The sequence below is a fragment of the Bidens hawaiensis genome, unplaced genomic scaffold (genome assembly GCF_021521415.1).
Source record: "Bidens hawaiensis isolate Kalapana, Puna unplaced genomic scaffold, B.hawaiensis_p1.1 tig00005142_1, whole genome shotgun sequence".
In the NCBI taxonomy this organism is placed as follows: domain Eukaryota; kingdom Viridiplantae; phylum Streptophyta; class Magnoliopsida; order Asterales; family Asteraceae; genus Bidens; species Bidens hawaiensis.
This window is the reverse complement of record NW_027491327.1, coordinates 1,536,601-1,556,968: the sequence shown is the minus strand read 5'-3', so window position 1 is coordinate 1,556,968 and position 20,368 is coordinate 1,536,601. Positions and strand designations below refer to the sequence as shown.

Sequence of the window (20,368 nt, the reverse complement as noted above, 5' to 3'; positions counted from 1 at the left end):
TAAATCCTGACTTTTGAAAATAACTTTTTAAAAAAGCCAATAATGTTTTAAAACTCTCCAATCAACCAAATCAAGGTTGTAATAAAAAAATTTCTGATATAGCTAAGTAGGTCTAGCTTGTCTTGAGAGGATTGGTGTAGTTTCAAGGTATAGCTAGACATATTTTGTAAACGTTCCGTGGTGGTTTTGTTGGGTTATCTTGGTCGTCGGGCTAGTGTCTTGTTAGACCTGAATCGGCTATTTGGTGTGTGTTAATCAACCAAATAGACCTGAATTTTGCTTCTGTTGGCCGTTCAAAAAATAAAAATAAAAAAATTCTGATTCTAATTTTATTTAGAACCAAACACCCCTACTCTGTCTTCAACCTTATTCACTTCTGATGCATCATCAAGATTTAAACCCCCATTCACTAATTTCTAATTTCATTCATACTAAAAACAATGTATGCACACACACTTCCAATTTCAAAATACACCACCAATCTCACAATCACAAACCCCTCATCTTACTTTCACTATCCAAACCCTAACCCTAACCCACCATCAACCCATTTCACTAAATTTCACTCTGTTTTCAAATTCAAACATGGGTTTTGCAATTCAGCCAAAAGGGTGTCTGAATCACCAAACAATTTGAGGAAACATGTGTGTTTAGCTGGAATTGGAATTGATGGGTTGCAGGGGAAAGATGATAATGATGATGGGTTTTATATAGAAGGTGTGTGGAGCTTGCTAAAAAAGCTGTTGAGTGTACTAGCCCTAATCCTATGGTGGGTTGTGTTATTGTTAAAGATGGCGAAATTGTTGGTGAAGGGTTTCATCCCAAAGCTGGCCAGCCTCATGCTGAGGTACTTGAATAGTTGAATTCATATATTGCTGACAAGTTTAATAATAAAAAAAAGTTTTTTTTAAACATTAAGTAACAAGATTTTGTTAGCTTTTGGATAGCTGCACTGATTATAAAGGTTGGGCTTGTAAAATGTAAACGAACCGCGTGCGTTTTGTTAACTTTAAGAGGCTGTTTGGTAGTATCTTGACCATTCAGACTTAAGGCTACCTCTTAACCATTATAAGAGGTTATGAGCGAGGTAGCCTCTTAGTGACTGTTAAGAGGCTACCAAACAGCCCGAACATGAAGGATTAAACGGACGAGGTTTTCTTGTTCCTGTTCGTTCATTAAGAAAATGAACGTTAACAGTATAAACGAACGGTTCACAAGCGTACACAAACAAACATAGATGAAGGAGAATAACTGAGCTAATTAAAAGTAAATGTGAATGATGTGGTGGGCCTAAAAAGTTATTAAAACAAGTAAATTGCAACGGGCCTAAAATTTTTTAATGAATATATTAACAAATGCAAGACACCCTGCATGCGGTGCGCGCATATAATGTATATATGTGTGAACCCTCGGGTGGGCAAAAGTGAAATTGCACTAATTTTGACGTTATTTTACTAATCTCGTGAAAATAATGTTAAAAGTGGCGGAAGGTTAATCAGGCATCATGTGGTGGCGTTGATAGCCGAAAGACAAGGGTACGCACACCAATCGACCGGTGTGCCGATGGTTGAGTGTTATGCGCCTTATGTCCAAGGCTTGATGCAAAACTACTATCGAGCCGGGGGTCTCACCGGAAGCAGCCTCTCTATTCCTACAGAGTAGAGGTAAGGCTGTCTACATCTTAACCTCCTCAGACCCTACCATAGCTTTGCTATTGGTGGGATATACTGAGTACGATGATGATGATGATTAACAAATGCAAATGAACGAACTTAAACAAATTCCATGTAGTTGGTTTGGATTATTAGTATGTGTGAGTTCAAGACGATCATCTAAACAACGAATCTTGATTGGATTACCTACCTTGCAGGTTACTAGCTAAAAACACAACATATCAGAATCTTTAGTCAAAATATATATGCACAAGGCTTAAAGTGTATTTAAGAGTTTTAATTTTATGCTCGAATATTATCTTTATGTTTGCAGGTTTTTGCTTTGAGAGACGCGGGAGAATTAGCAGAGAATGCAACTGCATATGTAAGCTTAGAGCCGTGTAATCACTTTGGAAGAACACCTCCTTGTTCTGAAGCATTAATCAAAGCAAAAGTTAAAAAAGTGGTGGTTGGGATGGTTGATCCGAACCCGATTGTAGCATCACGGGGTGTTGCTAAATTAAGAGATGCAGGAATTGATGTTAATGTTGGTGTTGAAGAAGAAATGTGCAAGAAGCTTAATGAGGCGTGGATACATCAAATGCAAACCGGGAATCCTTTTGTTACGTTAAGGTAAGGTTTATTGTCTTTTAAGGTCATTGACTATTTTTCAGTTTAAAAAATGTGGCTATTTTGACCCATTTTTTTATTGGATCAGTTTTTATTGTACGGTGTGCATGGAACCCAAAAAACTGACCCCTAACCGATAAAACCGAAATGAAATAACTGAATTTAAACAAAACCAACGCTTTGGTTGTTTTTGTAAAAACTGAACCTTCGGTTTTGCATGTAATTGAAACTGAAAGACTGAATCGAACCGAAATAATGGATTTTCAAATTTTATCTTGAATTTAAACTTTAAAGTACTTTATAAGAATTTAATAAATAGTGCCCATCTATATTAGCCCAAATTATAATAATTAATTATTAACTTTTTTTTTTACCAACAAAACTAACAAAAAGATTTAGGCACAAATTTTTGGTCCCAAGTTCTTTTATTTGGGCCCAAAAGTTTCACGCTCAAATGGTAAAACTGAAAATGAACCGAACCCGAACCCAAAGAAACCAAACAGTTTTCAAAAACTTAAAAACCAAAAACTTCGGTTTTTGGTTTGGTTTGAGCCAAAACCGACCCATGCAGACTTCTACTAACAGGTCAAACGAGTAAAGTAAACTCAGAAGAAAATAATAGCTGAAAGGAAATGGGTTGTTTTGGTTCGAATGGGTTGAAAGGCACACATGGTGGAAGTCGTTTTATTCAGAAAGTTGGATTTTTTAAATAAGATCATATTTAATCATTTAACATCAATTATTTATAAAAATTTGAAAGTTGTTTCATGGCAATCCCAATCGACCCGCCCATTTAGAGTCATACAAACAATTCCTTGTTTAGCCCGTTACTTAGCCACCCGTTTTGCACACTAGTTAACACTATAATTATCATGTAAATTTATATTCTTGCGATAATGTATCCTGAAAACTACAGATATTCACTCGCTATCGATGGTCGCCTCTCGAACGATATTGGGGAAGGATCCATGGAAGCCAGCGGATACTACTCAAAATTATTACAAGAGCACGATGCAGTTATAATTTCTTCAAAGTCATTAGAAAAACATCCACTTCCGGTATCCAAAGAACCAAAATCCAGCCAGCCGCTTTATATAATAATTGCAAAAAGTCCAAGTCCTGAGATCCAAATCCCCAAACATGAAGAATCAGCTTCAAAAGTCATTATATTTACAGACCAAAAGACGGTTGTGGGATCCGAACATGGGATCGAAACAGTTGTTTTAGATCAAATGAAGTTAACGACAATTTTGGAGAGTTTGAAAGGTCGAGGACTGTGCAGTGTGTTGTTGGATTTAAGAGGGGGGTTTGGTGACTTTGATGAGATCTTGAAGGGGGTTGACGGAAACTTGTTGCAGAAGGTGGTGGTTGAAGTGTTGCCAGTTTGGACTTTGGAGTGAAAGTATAGAAGATAATAAAGCACTTGAGGCAATAAAGATTTGTCGAAGAGCGGGTTTGAAGAATTTTGAACCTAAAAAAGATGGTAAAAGTGTATTACTCGAGGGTTACTTCTAATCGAGGATGATTAGTTCAAACTGGTGTCGCAAAGAAGCAGTTTTTGATCAAATATAAGTGGCGGGTGTGTTAATTATAAACCAAGAATTTGCCTACTTGAAAATTTTTTGAGGTCAAAATAAGGACTTTAAAATGGAACTTACGAGTGTGATTCGCTTTGATGGCGCCATATTTAACAATCGAAGACTCTAATGATGCAGCGTGGACGTTGTAAAAACACGCCTAAACACATGATCCTAAAAATGTCTAATCCAGTGAATGCTTGACTCATTGATTTAGATGCAATTATAATAGTCAATTTATGATCTAAAATAGTTTCTGGCCTTCTGCATTCTACCCTTTTTAAGATACATTTATTACAGATTTACAACATATATACGAATGCATTGCCTCGTTAGTTGCATGTATGATTGCATTTACAATGGCGTTCTACACGTCTACAATGGTCCTCTCACCGGGACCACATGATATCGCTATCCCGAAGATTTCTATGAGCTTCTGGTCTTACTAATGATAACAATTTATAACCTCTCTTTAGTACCACAAGTTGTCACTGTCTTTGTTAATGATTTTTACCTTTTGGATTGTTTTGTGTGTTGAATAATATTTTAGAATCAAATTAGCTGAAATAAACTTTTTTATATTATATTTTGTGCTACTCATTCTTGTACTTAATATTTATATGCTCAATAGATGTTAAACAAAAGAATATACATGAAACCTTTTTTTTCTTTCAAAATTTAGAAATAAATAATCATTTCATGTGTAGAGCAAAAGGTATTAAAGTAATTTTAGATTATAAACATATTTTCAAAATTGATTTTTCTACATATATACTCCAATAATTCTTAAACTAAAATGAAAAAATCACCTATTTTTATTTATTTAACTTTTCCTATTTGTCAATTTTTTTTCTTGTTCTTTACTAAAAGCATAAGTTTAATCAATTCATTCAAATATTATACTTATATTATATTAGTAGTTTACGGTTACGATAATAAAATATTAAACAAAATTAATTTTTCAAATGTCTGTTAATTTATGAAAACTTACCTTTGAGTACTACTTATAGAAAACTAAATTTCATTTTCATTTGTTGGTATAGACTTATATAATTTATTTTGCATTATTTTTTAATGCTATAAACTTATACTTTTTTTTTTTCATTTTAGTGATTTAAATAACAATCTAGAGTTGTTGTTCCAAAAATGTTATATTTTGTGTTTTGTTGTTGCAAATTTGCATCTTTGTATAGGATTATTTTCTAGGTCACCAATCTTTTTATTTTTATACACCGCATGGTAGTACTTTGAACCCAACTATTCTAATATTTACGTGGAGTTGTCATTTACTTCGGTAATGCTTTTGTTTGTAATGTGATGCAATATCGCATACTTTGTTAGGTGAAGTATCATACTATCCTTAAGTACTGTCTCATGATTCACCTATTCTTCGTTAATGAGATATGCCCTGTTTTTTGTAAGGCATGCTTAGACTATGAGGAGCACACGGTATATTGTAAAGAGCTCCCAGGGTCTAAGTACCAACATAATAGGGATGCGCTCTTTGACATATTTAGGAGAGCCGTAATTTCTGTTAAGAAAGAAGCACCTGTGAATTTTGACCCGTTCGAGGGAAGATCATCTCTTGACTGGCTGACATTTTGATGTTTGAATGGATAGGAGGAAAACATACATGTGTGGATTTAAAAAGGGCTTCCCCTTTTATGGGCTTAGGGAGTAGTGGTTTCACAGTATGTCAAGCTATTTAAAAAATAGGCATGGTTATTTTAGCCTATATCTCCTCAATCATTGATTTTTGTTTAATAAACAAGCACCATGTCAGGGAAGCCGGCTAAGAAGGCAAAGCCCTAGCTGACACTTTTTTGGGTATGAAAACTGACAAAAGTAAATGGGACTCATTTCAACCAATACAAATACAGCACGGGTAAACATGACTAAACTTAGCCTACAGCTCTAGTTCTTTTAGCCGGCATTCCTGACTCTTAGCCGGCTTCGAAATCCGTGTTTATTTACTTAGCCGGCTCATTATATTACCTCTTAACCGACTCCAACTTGGCTCGCAAGCTAAAACTTCATTTAGCCATCTTCCTTTCTTTCTCTTAGCCACCTAAATTAAATATTTTTACATATCAATTAAATATTTAGCCGACTTTAATGTTTTTCTCTTTTAGGTTGTTTTAGTCGTCCTCTTTTCTTCCTTTTAGCCGTATAAGTTTGGTCGTCATACTAAAAGCATTTTACCAAGTTAAATACTTAAACGACTAACAATTTTTTTCTTTACCAAGTTAAGTACTTAAACGACTAACAATTTTTTTCTCTATGGTCGTCTTCTTTTTTAGTGCATAAGTTTAGCCCCCAAAATTAAATAATTTTACCTACCTATTTAAATACCTAGTCGGCTTCCAACTTTCTCTTTCACTGAGCAGGCATGTGTTAGTCGCCAAAATTAAATGTGTAACCTAAATTAAATACTTAATCTACTTCCATTTTTTTTCTTTCTTAGTCGTCTTCTTTTTTTTTCCCCTCTTAGCCGACTTGTTTTAGCCACGATATTAAATGTGTTACTTACCAAGTTTAATTTTTTACCTAGCATTCTTATAAAACCATCTTTCCCCTATCAAAGTTTTTTAAATTTCTGCATGCTGTTGATTTGCTGGCTGTTGAATGCATTCCGTTTAATTGTATGAAACGTGCTTTACAAATATGGACAAATGTCTATACTATATATAAAGAGAATCCCAAAGACCTCTTAATTTTTAAGAGGTCCAACAAAAATTGCACAAACTTTATAAGTCTTAATGCGAGTCTTAACTTTTTTTGGGGTAAAGATGTCTTTCTAACAATACTTATATCTTTGGCTACTTAATTTTATTCAACTTTAACTATATAAACAATATTTACATTTTTGGCCCCTTAAGTTAAACCAACTACTCCTCACGATTTTTAAACGATCATAACTAATGCATACGCTAATATTTAAAAAAATAAACTACACCATAAAAACGAGAATTTTATTCTCTTTAATTTGAGTATAGTATTGCTATACTTTGAAAATTTTAAAAAATTCACATGTTACGCGAATACGAGTTAGGACCGACAATCGGGTTCTGGCCGCGTTTAATATCGTCGGATTACACCAACACTGGTTAAGCGTTCGATGTCGGGTTACATGCGTACCGACATATGTTACGAGTCGGTTGCCGCGTTACACACGTACCAACGCTAGATTTCGTGCGGTCAAGCACGGGTTACCCATGTACCGAATCCGGTTACGTATCCGATGATGCGTTATGCGTTTATCGTCATCAAGTTACGCTCATACGGTACCGGCTATGTGGCCGACGTTGAGTTACATGTGTATCAACATCGGTTACAAGTTTGATATCGCTTTATGCGACCGGTGTGGGTTTTTGTGCGTTCCAGTGTTGGCTTACGCGCATAGCGACCATGCTACGCGTTCCAATGTTGTGTTTTGTTCATAGCGGGTCGATGAAGTGTTTCATGTCGCATTACGTGCATGCTAATGTCGGGTTGTGCGTGCCATATCAACCTATTCTGATCATTTGGAAAAAAACACCACCTAATTCTAACCTGTTTGAAAAATAGCACCAACCCATTTTGACACGTACATAATAACGCAATATATGTTTGTAATATTGCACGTACATAATTATGCATAAACAAAATAATTACACACCTTATACAATAATTATGCAATATATTTTCATAATTAAGCATGGCTATAATCACACATATTACACGCACAACACACCTAGGTTTAAAGAAAATCATTTTTATATCTTTGAAAAAAAGTAGTATAGCAAAAAAGCGTAGTTTGTTTTTTTAGAAAAAAAAATACTTATATAGTTTTTTTTAAAAAATGCTTGATTTTATGGTCTTGTTTTTTTATATGATAATTCCGTTTAGAAAAGTTATCAATGCTTTAAAAGTGGAAGAATTGTGCTTAATTTTGGTTCTTGTATAAGGAGGAGAAATGCAAATAAAATTCAATGGTTTAAGTAATTACAAGTGTTAAAACACATTAGAAATCTTACAAATAATTACAAGTTATGTCTTTATAACAAGCAACTGACTTAGGGGCTGTTTGACAAATACTGAACCATTAAGTGCTGAATGATTAAGAGGTCTGAATGATTAAGAGGCTCTGAGTCAGTAAGTGCTGAACCAGTAAGTGTTGTTTGGCTGGACATCCGAATGACTTTGCAGAATGACTATTTTACCCCTGTAAACTATTTTGTGTTGAATGAAATGTATTTGTTTAATTAGAGCTGTTAATAACTATACTAAGTGACCAAACTTTAATTATAAACCAACCAAAATACATCTTAAAACAAACTTTCATTATAACAACCAAATCCAAATTACACCAAAACCAAGCATATAACAAACTTATAACCAACCAAACCATAACTTTTAGCAACAAGCTCAAACCACACAAGTACAACCGAGACTGAACATCCAATCGTAACAAAATCTAAAACATATCCAAATATCAAACCAAAAACTAAAGGACCAACAAACAAATAGTGATCTTTAAGGTCTTCAAAATTTCACCGTACCTAGGCTACATATTTGAAAACCGTCTTTTTGCATCCATTTGAGCTTGTCCGTTGCCGTGTAAGCTTCAACGCATCTAGCTTATTTACAAGCCAACATAGCACAATTAGGATACATATTGTATAATAAGTTTATTTCAATATTTGTATCCCTTTATGATAGTAAACACCCTCTTTTGTTCATTAACTAAAATCAAAACAATGTATTGTCTACTAATCTTCCCGTTTGGTTTGTTATTTCAATTGCAAGTGTTACAAACACTTTGAAAAGTACCCTAACTAACGAATATAACATTTTAAAACCAAAGTATCATGTTTTGTTTAAAAATATTAGTTTTGGCAGCACTTATCTGCGCAGCTGTTGTAATGGCTGATTTTACCTGCTTAACGATCATGTTTTCCTTTGTTCTAAAATTGTGATAAAACTAGACTCAATAAAGTTTTCGACCCAAAAAGAATCACCTTAATCGGGTCAATGGTTTATTTTATATGATTTTTCAAAAAACAGGACAGATTCGTATATTAACCGAAAATTCAGCTTTAACCATTCTGCTATGCTGTTTTGCATTGCAGTTTTCACGTATTTATTGTCCATGTTATCTCTTATTACAAATATCTGTAGAAACTAGACTCAATGAGCTTTCCAACAATATAAAACACACCCCAAACAGACGTTTGGTTGATTTAATATGAATTTTCAAAGTTTGATAAAAATTAGTGTAAAAGCTGCGAAAATCATATAATTATTCTTCCCAAGTCGACCCAGCCTTTCATTGCAGCCCCAAATCATGTTTCAATAAAACATAATCAAGAACAAAACTTGTTAGGGTTTCATGATGAACCAAATTGTCAAATATTAAATCAAGATTCAACCAAATTGAACATCAACTAGCCATTCGAACTCGAACACTAAACCCTAGCTTCTAGTCCTAGCCGTTTGTACCCTATAGCAGAAATCGATTACAGGAACAAAAAATCATACCTGTTTGTGCTTGGAATCGGGCTGAAATCGAGCAGGGATGGTGGTCTTTTTCATTCAGCGACATTCCAAATCTGAATCGCTAAGAGGCTTACCGAACCATTCAGATGTGTTCTTTTCATGAAACAAACAATCTGAAGTCTGACCGAATCAGACTTCAGCCCATTCAGACCCGTTCAGACCCCAAACAAACACACACTTACTTAACTCTTTGGTTGAATAAAGTTTTAGAATTAATCCATCGGCACGATTAAGTTATATGTTTGATATTTATGATAATAAATTGTAAAGTTGAGCCAAATTGTGCAAGCAAACAATCTCAAGTTTAATTTAGCGCCTACCCAAGCCAGCTTTGAATGAAGTTCGAGTCCAATTCGAGCTAGCCTTGGTTTGGATCATATTAGTTCATTAACAACCTTTAAATATTATTACCCGCCGCATCGCGCGGGCACACTACTAGTTACTTATGGTTGTTTAATATCTTTAATTTCAAAAAAGTGTGATCATCAAAATATTATACGATTATCCTATAAGGCGTCTATATTTACTGATCCAATCTGAATGATTTGGATATAAAGTTTTTTTTTGGAACTACTTCAAAAAATATATTTGAAACTTAGTTGGTTGCTTTTAAGAAATCGGTGTTGGTTCATTGGTCCAGAAACCGAAATGTGTTTATGTTTCTTAATTCTCAATATTAATGAACATTTTCGGTTTTTTAGTATCTACATATATATAATATTTTTAAGAACGATGTTTAACATATAAAATTTTTAAACGAAGAAAAATGGATACGATGTAGTAAAAAGTATAAGACCCTGGTAGTATGAAGAAAGTTTTATAACTTTTATAAGAATATTAGATAAAAAAGTAAAAAAATTGGTAAGCAAACACATCTAATATGGCGATTAAATTTATGCGGCTACAAGGGAGAAAAAAAGACGGCTAAGAGAGTAAAACATGAAAGTCAGCTAAATATTTAATTTAGGTAAAAGTATTTAATCTAGGCAGCTAAAAGAACACAAGAAGACGGCTAGGTGAATTTTTAGCCCGCGAGTCGAGTTGGAGCTGGCTAAGAGGTAAAATAATGCCGACTAAGTGAATAAACCGAATCTCAAAGCCAGCCAAGATTCAGGGATGCCAACTAAAAAACTAAAGTTGCAGGCTTAATTTAACTATGTTGACATGTGTTGTATTCGTATTGGTTAAAAATGGGTCTCATTTACTTTTTACAAGTTTATGTGCCCAAAAAATTCCGTCTTAGCCGGCTTCCCTTCCCTAACATGGTGTTTGTTTATTGGATTAAAAATCAATGATTGAGGATATATAGGCTAAAATAGCCATGCCTAATTTTGAAAAAATTTTATCAACTTTATATATCCTGGTTTCCCTCTTTGGGACCACAAGTTGTCCCTATCTAGGCAATTTATGCGGGGCCTTCTAGGCCCTAATAATGATAGCGACCTATAACCTCTTTTTAGGATCACAAGTTGTCATTGTCTCTGTCAATGATATTTGTCTTTTGAATTGTTTTGTTGTTTCCGAAACGTTACCCATACAAGTTTGTATCATTTTCTTCTTTTTTTTAGCTTTGTGAATATATGATTTGGCCACATTAAGCTCCCTTTTTCTACATGAATATTGATTTTAAGTGCTTTTAGTCTTTTATAGATGGCTGTATTTTCTTAAAAATTTTCAATGATTTTCAATTATATGTGTTATGAAATATGCTTATAAAATTTAGATACACAATATATATCTTACAACCAATTATTAGTACATTATTAGTTTGATGATTGTTAGGTACTTTTAGTATATGTATAAAATAAGTAAAATAATACTGGTTTGTTTATTCTTTTTCTATTTTTTTTAAAGAAAATTTGTTCTTGGAATCAAATCCGGCTTGGTGTTTAGGAGACTTCATTTCTGCACTCAATTTTTTAACATGAACACTTTTGATGCTTGAGAAAATGAATCTTTTAAGGACATTGAAATTGACAAAAATAATACTTAGTATTAACGTATTGATTTTTTCTTGCAACTATTTCAAGGTTGAGCAACACTCAATAAGGAAATAAATTCAGTTATAAAATATAAGATGGGTCCATAGCTCAGTGGTAGAGCAATTGACTGCAGATCAATAGGTCACCGGTTCGAACCAGGTTTGGCCCTTACTTTTCAGCCCTTTTTATTAAAGTTATTTTTTTAGGAGACTTTTAAATACTTTACTACTAAGAATTGAAGTATAAATTTCCATTTTTACAAGAAAGAAAGCTGTAGGTCACAAACAATACTTATTATATACTTGTAAATCATGCAATATAATTTTTTTACTTAAACACCTTAAATTAATATAATAAAAGGAAGAGGTATAGTTTAATAATTTAAAATATAAAAAAATCAGAAATTATAATAAGACGTGAATAGTATATCTTTATATCAAATTGATTTATTCCATCTGTAACCCTCTAAGCACGCCAACTATCCAAACAATTCCGTTCAAGGTTCACTTCTTTCATTCCCGAAAATACCTGACGAGTTGGGTCGGGTAAACGGCCTTTAATAACTGGGTATGTGGTTGGGAATACCTAAATCCGTCTGATTGTCATCCCTACTTTGACACAAGTGCTGACGATTAAAGTGGTTTTAAACTCTTTCAATTTTATGCTTCTTTCAAATTCATCCTATATTTCAATGCAAATATACTGATTCAACTTAAGATGTCATGCAAGAAATAGTGGATAAGTTCATATGGTGTTAGTGGTGTTTTGTGGCTGAAATGTAATGATTGTAGATGAAAATCATGTAATTAGCATAATAATGTGAATATCTATTTACAAACAGACCATTTTTTAGTCGGGTTCGATTCAGTTAAAAAAAACTATGAATCAAAACAAACCAAACCAAGAAAAATAAACGATAAACTTTGCTTTACATTCAACTCATCAACAAAAGAATGCATTTCTTCTATTTCAATCTCGAGTACCATAAGTTACATATGTAAAAGTATAGCTTAAAACCGGAAACAAACATCCAAAAAAGAAAAAAAAATCTTTACTCTCTTGAAACATCACATCACTCTGTCAAAGTTAAAAGCATTTCAGGTGATCACTGGCCATTTGCAGCAGCTCTTTTGGCTTCAAGGGCTGCACCCTCTTTGAGTGCCACATGGGCTTCGATTTCCATTTTAAGTGCAAAAAGTGCAGCCGCTTGTAGATATGAAGCAATGTGCCACACGGGTGAGAACACTTGAGCCTGCATTGCATCACTCAGTGCTTCTTGAGCCATGTCATTCATCAGGTGAGACAGACTACGTCGCGCATAAACAGTTGGCGACACCATCGGTCCATGCTGAATGAACTGCGCATAAAAAGAAAATATGACTTGTACGGTACATATGTTTACCATGCTTTGGTTATTTTGAAATTTGAAGGGTATTTTTGACTTTTTACCTGAGTATAGCACTCTATTGCATCTTTGAAGTCCTTGTGCCGAAATGCCACATCGCCTTTTTTCTTTGAATCCAAAGATTCTTGCATTTGATCGGTCCACATTTGAAACGAGAGCTGTTATACAAAGATAACAATCAAGATCCAAACTTTAAACCAATATACAAAAATTCACACTTTATTCATCTTGCCACACTTCATGGAAACGGGAGTACGGGACTCACATATTAAAAACAAGAACCAAACTCTTGACTTTTCATGTTTGACTTTTTTATTACAGCACAGTGTATACTTATGCCCTGAGGCCTGAACTCCAAAAGGTTGTGGGTCCCAATTTTTCTTCTGTGAAACCAGAATAAAAAGTGAGACCCTCAACCTTTCGTGTTGGGAATTTTCTTAATAGCAATAGACTAACCTCATTTGTTTGCCCTTCATCATCTTTATATGAAAGTGTTTCCAAAATTTCATGTATTGCAGTCAAATCCATTCTCAAGCAAGCTTCACCGAGAGGTGATCTAGGTGAAAATGAAGTCGTGGCCGGGATGCCCGTCAAAACATGTGACGGAACCTGTAACTCAAAGAAATTATTAAAGGGTATTTTAGTCATTTGTGATTGACTAAAGTCAAACACTTTTATGCTAAGTCAACAAACCTCGGTTTCCTTTTGAAGAGCAGTCAATGCAGCCACTAGTGACTTTGGATTTGGGCGTTCTCGGGGCTCGTATTGCAAACAACGAGAAGCCAAACGCACCAACTCGGTTCCATCATCATTAGAAAATTGTCCTTCCAAGCATGAATCTGTAAGCATTTGAAGGTTTCGGTCCCGTATTAAGTCAAGAGCCTGAAATAATAAACCAAACATCACATGTCTGAAACATATAAATACGTACATGAAATTCGTATATTCTTACATGGCTTGGAGGAATGTGCTTCCCGCTAAGAAGGTCAAGTAAAAGAGTCCCAAAGCTATATATCACACTTTCGGGTGTCACTCTTCCTATCGATGAGAACATAATAAAATTATTACATAATTCATGTCAAAAGTAAAGTTAAAAATCAGTGCTTTTAACATGAAAAGTCAAAATACATCTTTTTAATAAGAGAAATACAAGAGTGCATTGGTTCTCAAAAGGGCGGGGAAAAGTCGGAATAAAAGCTGAAAATAACTTCCTTTGCCCATAAAGGTCAAAGTGTATCTCCTTCTCAGGACTTAACTAAAATATGTATACTCGATGACTAAACTGGAAGTTGAAAAAATTAATCTTTTTGACCTCAAAGTCAAAATACATCTTTATATACAAATTTGAAACAAGAATGTACCTGTTCTTAAATACTCGGGAGGAGTAAATGCAAGATTCGTGCTATAACTTTTTCCATCCCGACTATTTTTCATCAACCCAAAACACGAGAGTCTAGGATTACCTTCCTGCAAGAATCTAATGCATGAATAAAAGATAGGAAAAAAATAAGAAAATAATTCAAAACTAAGAGTACGATATTCACCTCATCGAATAAAATTCTATAAGCATTGAGATCATGATAAAGAGCACGGCCTTTACTCGTACAATATTCGAGAGCTTCGGCTAGATGTAAAACCACACGTAACCTCATTGCCCATTTCATTGGCTGTGATTCCCCTGAGGCAACAAATTTTTTTTTTTTTTTGACTTTTTATAACTAACTAAATTTGAAAAGTCAACCACTTGGTGAAAATAATAAAGAACAAGGACTTACAATGAAAAAGATGTTTTGCAAGGGTGTTATTGGGCAAATACTCAGCCACGAGTAACCGCTCATCATTTTCGCAACAGCAACCAAGAAGATTTGCCAGCCTGGCGTTACGAAGTTGACCAACCGCTTTTGCTTCTTCCTGAGGTTTCACAAAGAGAAGCTTACATTTTAGGAACAGTACAAGAAATATTGATAAAAAAATGGATACAAGACAAATAAATCCGCATTCTAGAAGATACAATGACATGAACGATAAGTTTGTGAACGTCCGCTTATATAATAAATGAACGAACGTTAACAAAAATAAATTGTTCATAAAGTTCAAACGAACGAACATGAACGCATGTCCTGCTCATTCATTTATTTTTGTTAGTTTACGTTTGCTTAAGTTCGTCGGTTTACGTTGGTTATATTCATTTAATTTTTTTTGGCTCGTTACAATCTAGGCTAGTTTGATAACTTTTTAGCAACACATTGTTTTTCACATTAATTTTAACTAGTTTTAGTTCAGTTTGTATTCATTCATCTATGTTCATTCGTTTACACTCGTTTATACTGTTAACGAACGAACACCAGCATATTCTTTTCTTAAACGAACATGAACAAGAAAATCATGTTCGCTTAACTGTCCTTGTTTGATCGTATGTTCAGTTAAAGTTAAACGAATGACCACAGGCATGCTCCATTCGTGTTCATCCGATTTGCTTGCAAGCCTAAAGATAATCAAATGTTGCAGTGTTTGGAAATCGGATTATTTTAGAGATTAAATCGATAAAACAACCTGAAAGATGGAGAGAGGTGTTACAAAATTCGAGTAACGGTTCTCAAATTATGCTAAAAGTTGTGTAATGGTAATTCTATTATACCTTCAGTTAATATATAAAATTGATTATCTAAATAGGGGGCAGTCTTCCATCTATAAATGCATTACAGAATTTACAAAAGATAACAAAAGTAATGAGATTTCGTACCAAAAATTGTCGAGAATCAGGCCAAGCTGAACGATTGAAGCGTTTAACGGCTATCCTTACTTGATTCTCAAGTTTTCCTTTATAAACTACATTTGGAGCCTTTTCGCCATGCTCAGATACAATGTTTTCAACCGCAAAACCAGAAGTTGCATTTTTAAGCTGCTCAAAAGTAAATTCTTTAAAAACAGCTCCCTCTTCATTCCCTATAACAAAAAACAGAGGAACGGAAATTAATATAACAATAATAAAGACAAGGATTTAATCGTATACGTTATGCATACCGTTGTTTGGATCTTCAAGAATCGATGCCTTGCTTGGCGAAACTAGACACGGAATGAACTTGGTGCAAATTGAACCCATCTTGCCTAAATTTCATGATTAAAAACATAAAGTAAATACCAAATCAGATCAATTAAACACCACAATTTCAAGTATCAATAGAGCTTTATGATCCAGATTTAGAAAAAAAAAAAAAAGCCCAAATCATACAAAGTAACAATTTTCAATAATCTTTTAGTCCTTTTGCCAGAAAACCACTTTGTATTCACATTAAAGTTTCCATTTTTATTTCATAAAGTGAATAAAACAGTAAATACATTCACTCAAGCTTGATCAACACACACATACACATATATAATATAAAAATTTTTATATCAGATAAAAGGATCTTGAATTTGTACCAGAACAATCAAGAAACTTTAGGTTTTTAGCAAATTGCAGTATATAAATAAACACCAAAATAGAAAATTAACATACCAAGAATCAATCTTTGAAACAAATAAAGAAAACCCAAAAAGGAAACACTAAAATTAGCATAAAAATCCAACCTTTATTTAATTTTCTTGTTTCTTGATCAAATAGACAAAGAAAGCAAAATCCTAAATGGTGGCTTCAAATTCTCTCAAAAAGTCAAAATTGGAACCCATTTTACTAAATCAACCACAGTTTTAGGTTCCCACAAGATCCACATTTTTGCACCAAGTACCAAGATTCCACACACCCACTTAGAATTTTGATAAATAAATATAAAAGATTCAAAATTTTGTGGTTTTGAAAAAATAAATAAAAAACCCAATTACAAGATCCTAGATTGATATGCAAAGAGCACACATTCACCCACAGTCAGATCTTTATAATCTTCTTGGAGGTGTGGAGTAGTGCCGTTAGCCATTTTATACATATTTTAATTTGGTGAAAATCACATTTTTTTGAATATTTAATTGGATAAATTTATTCTGTAGAATAATGTAAAACTTTACACCCTTTTTTACTTATAGTTTAATAAACTATATATTTTAATTTTTTTTATATTAAATTATCATTTGCTTATGTGTACAATTCAAAATATTGTTTTCTTTATAATTAAAGTAGCAATCATCCCCCACTTGTGGCCTAGTAGTAGCAGGCTTGGGTTCTTCAGTGTCGAATCAAGTTCGAAACTCACTTGTGTCACATTTGGGTAGATATTGGCGATTAATGATTTGAGTTAGGCCTTATAGAAAGGTTGTCAGTTTGAACCCTGAACCCACCCAGTTTTCGTCCCACTGTGTGTTAAGCCATAGAGTTCTGCTCTTGTGGCGGCATAACGACTGTCAAGTGGCAACCGGCGGTATGGTTTCCCGGGGGAACGCCCAAGCCAAACTCTGAAGCCAGCGTAGGTCCAGTTAAGACAAAATAGTCTGGAATAGTGGGGCATTGGGGCTCTCCAATTTTGGAGAGTGCGGTAGCGTATTTTATCCCCGCAGGGCAGGAACCCTGTCTCGGTTGTGCTACCGGTAATAAAATAAAGTTGTTTAGTATTTAAAATTAATTGATTTTAACTTTTACAAACTCCTAAGGGGCTGTTTGGCAATTGCTGTATCATTAAGTGCTGAATTATAAAGAGGTCTGAATGGTTAAGAGAGTTTGAGCCAGTAAGATCTGAACAAGATAAAGTCTGTTTGGTTGGACATCTGAATAACTGTACAAAATGACTATCTTACCCTTTGAACTATTTTATGCTGAGTAAAATGTATCTGTTTGTTTGAAACTCCGAATAATAAATAAGTATAAACATAAAATACAAAACATCATAGAAAATCCAAATTACACATTATTACTTCAAAATCCATGGAAACATATTAAAATCCAAATGATGTTGTGTTCTATTTTCAGTTTCTCCGCAACATTCTTCCATGATATTGGTTTAAGGCTGCTTCCTTTGAAGTCCATGGAGTGTTATTTCATGAAGACACGCTTCAAGAAATGCTTTGTCAATAGCCTAGTGACTCCAACGGATCCTACTCTTTATCTGTGCCATTTCTTTACAGGCCATTTCTTTTTGGGCCACTTATAAAAAAACAAATTACCACAACGAAGGCAAAGGCGTTATAGATACTTGAAACGTGTTCGTCTGCACATACACGAACCGGACAGCAAAAAGAACTTAATGAATCAGACCCGATTTCGGATCTTAACATGCCCCATTCCTTGTCGGCACTTAATCTTCCTGGTAAGGATAAAGAATCGTTTTCTTGAGAATGTTACTTTTTTCAAGCTCGCTGACTTCGTTACGGTCACGCTCCTCAAGTGAAGATATCATAGTTGATGTGAAGTTCCTTCTTAGTTCTCTTGTTATATTTGCAAGAATATTCGATGCACTAGAGTCTGAAGTTAGGGTTCGACGTGATGGAACCTTCAAAATGACATTTTTTTCCCTTGTTGGTCAAAACAGCAATATGAAGAAGAGAATAAAGTTAATGTGGACATACCTCATGTCACTTCCTGGTGTAACGTTTAGTGGCATCAAGGACTCCGTCTTTTGCATAAGCAATAGCATAGTTCAGTTTCTTGTTCCACCTGTTGTTTTTTTTGGGGGGGGGGGGGGGGGGGGGGTGCTCAAGTACTTATTAACCTTTTGCATAAATAGATATAGATTTGTAGAGGTTTCAACCGACAAGATTTTGGTTACGCATTTGTTTCATATGGGCCAATCAAGAAAATTGTGTATATGGGAAACGGGCCAAACAGGTTAAAAGTTGACCAAATCTACTTAATGATACATATAACCTCCTAAACCGTTTTATTCAGGTTACTTTTGTGATTATATTGTGCTTTAATTACTATTAACACATCCATTTTGACAAGTTACCCAACCAGACTATCTTGCCACCTCTACTGATTCGTGTGATATCATGGTGAAATGATGAAAGTACCATTTTCATATAGTAATGGAGTATCATATATTCCTTCACAGGGATCAAGATGCATCCATCTGCAACATGAACAGATAGCAACTTAGAATTGAGCCATAATCTCAAACAATTATCAATAGTTTATTTCACCATTGAAGCCCTAATCTCTAGAATTGAGCCATAATCTCAAACAATTATGACTAATACCATCAATCTAATTAGTCAATGCCTCTGAATGGCTGCATTAAGTTGTAAACAAACAACCCCTAAGTATCCTATAACGATTATACTTAAAACTTTATTATAAGAGCTAGGCCATGTTCATATTTAGCTCTCTACAAGCAGTACCTTGCTTCTTCTTGTTAGGCTGTCTTCAACGGCTCCGCTCATATTTAATCAAGAGCACCACTCTTGTCCCCCCCAGCATCTCTCTTCACTTCATATTAGGTAAACGCCTCACCGATTCTTTTTATGTCGGAGCATTGAAGAGCTAAAGTTAGTCTCATGCTTATTATTGAGTTACCAACTCATTTATATGCTTTAACTATTTTAACCCCGTTTATCTGTCAACTTATAGAAAAATCTTTATATTTAGCATTTTAATAAACTATTATATTAAAATATTTACCATAGTTATAATATAAGATTAAGAATAAACATTAAATAATGGAGGGTCAAAGTGCATCGATGATGAGAATAATTTTTTTATCGATTCCGTCCTCAACCCACAATTGCCACACCCAATATCGATTAAGTTCACCCCTCGGCACACTAGTGCTTCCTTAGTCGGGATTCTATCAAATTCCACTCTTCATTAGTCGGGATTCTATCCAACTCCACTCTTCCTTAATCGGGTACACTAGTGCTTTAAATGTGTCATATACAATGACTTTTAACCACATCTCACATTCACGTATTTAATTCATAATGCTTTAAATTAAATAGTATCTTGAACACCACCAACAATAAATACAACAGAACTTGTCTAATACTTTTCAATATTGTAGGGTTGTAATGTTGTATGACTGTTATATGTGTGTATATATATTCAAAGTAGGTGTAGTTTTATGATGGTTGTAGTTAATACTTTCATACGAAAAAAGTCAATACAAAAATTGGTTAAAACATTATCAATAAATGATTTTCTGTATTAAATTTCATTATTTTGACAAGACATACGGGAGTGAAAATAGTCTTTGTGTATTTCTACTAAATGTGTCTGTCTACTACTTTTACTATAAATTTAAAAGATTCATAATCCGTCGTTGAATAGGGAGTTTTGTTGAATGTTGATGGTGTTGATTTAAAAGAAATGAATGATTTTATATTAATTTTTTTAATTGGTTACTACAAAAGGAAAAAAAGAAAATACAGAAAACATAAAAAGAATCTAAAAAATAATAAACCATCAATCATCATATATATGTTTAAACACTAATCAATTGAAAACTTCCAAACTTATAGGTTTATTTATAAAAAACCATATCACCTCCTCAACTCCTTCATTACTTACAAGATAAAAAATTGGTCAACAAGACATGTAGCATGATAAATTACAAATATGATAACAATACAATCAATCAACACCACCACAACACGGAAGGGGACGTTGCATTTAATTTTAACCCGACCAGGGAACAAGGACCACCTCATAGATTAGGGTTTCTA

The 20,368-nt window shown here is 33.9% G+C and overlaps 1 protein-coding gene, 1 non-coding gene and 1 pseudogene across 3 annotated transcripts; 2 read left to right on the top strand and 1 right to left on the bottom strand.

The window, feature by feature from the left end:
• Nucleotides 1-440: 440 nt before the first annotated feature.
• Nucleotides 441-3,856, top strand: LOC143629053 (riboflavin biosynthesis protein PYRD, chloroplastic-like; annotated as a pseudogene). Its single transcript, XR_013152866.1, has 3 exons — nucleotides 441-847; nucleotides 1,987-2,285; nucleotides 3,199-3,856. The product of XR_013152866.1 is annotated as a riboflavin biosynthesis protein PYRD, chloroplastic-like (transcript).
• A 7,620-nt stretch (nucleotides 3,857-11,476) lies between these two features.
• TRNAC-GCA (transfer RNA cysteine (anticodon GCA)) lies at nucleotides 11,477-11,548 on the top strand. Its single transcript has one exon. It is a non-coding gene; the product is annotated as a tRNA-Cys (tRNA).
• A 797-nt stretch (nucleotides 11,549-12,345) lies between these two features.
• Nucleotides 12,346-16,520, bottom strand: LOC143629052 (serine/threonine-protein kinase BSK7-like). Its single transcript, XM_077098433.1, has 11 exons — nucleotides 16,355-16,520; nucleotides 15,809-15,887; nucleotides 15,528-15,730; nucleotides 14,560-14,695; nucleotides 14,329-14,462; nucleotides 14,146-14,251; nucleotides 13,737-13,822; nucleotides 13,478-13,666; nucleotides 13,241-13,393; nucleotides 12,829-12,942; nucleotides 12,346-12,736 (listed from the first exon to the last, which is right to left on the bottom strand). The coding sequence occupies exons 2-11, from the start codon at nucleotides 15,885-15,887 to the stop codon at nucleotides 12,485-12,487; spliced, it is 1,452 nt and encodes a 483-aa protein (XP_076954548.1). The 5' UTR covers nucleotides 16,355-16,520; the 3' UTR covers nucleotides 12,346-12,484.
• Between the last annotated feature and the right edge of the window lie 3,848 nt (nucleotides 16,521-20,368).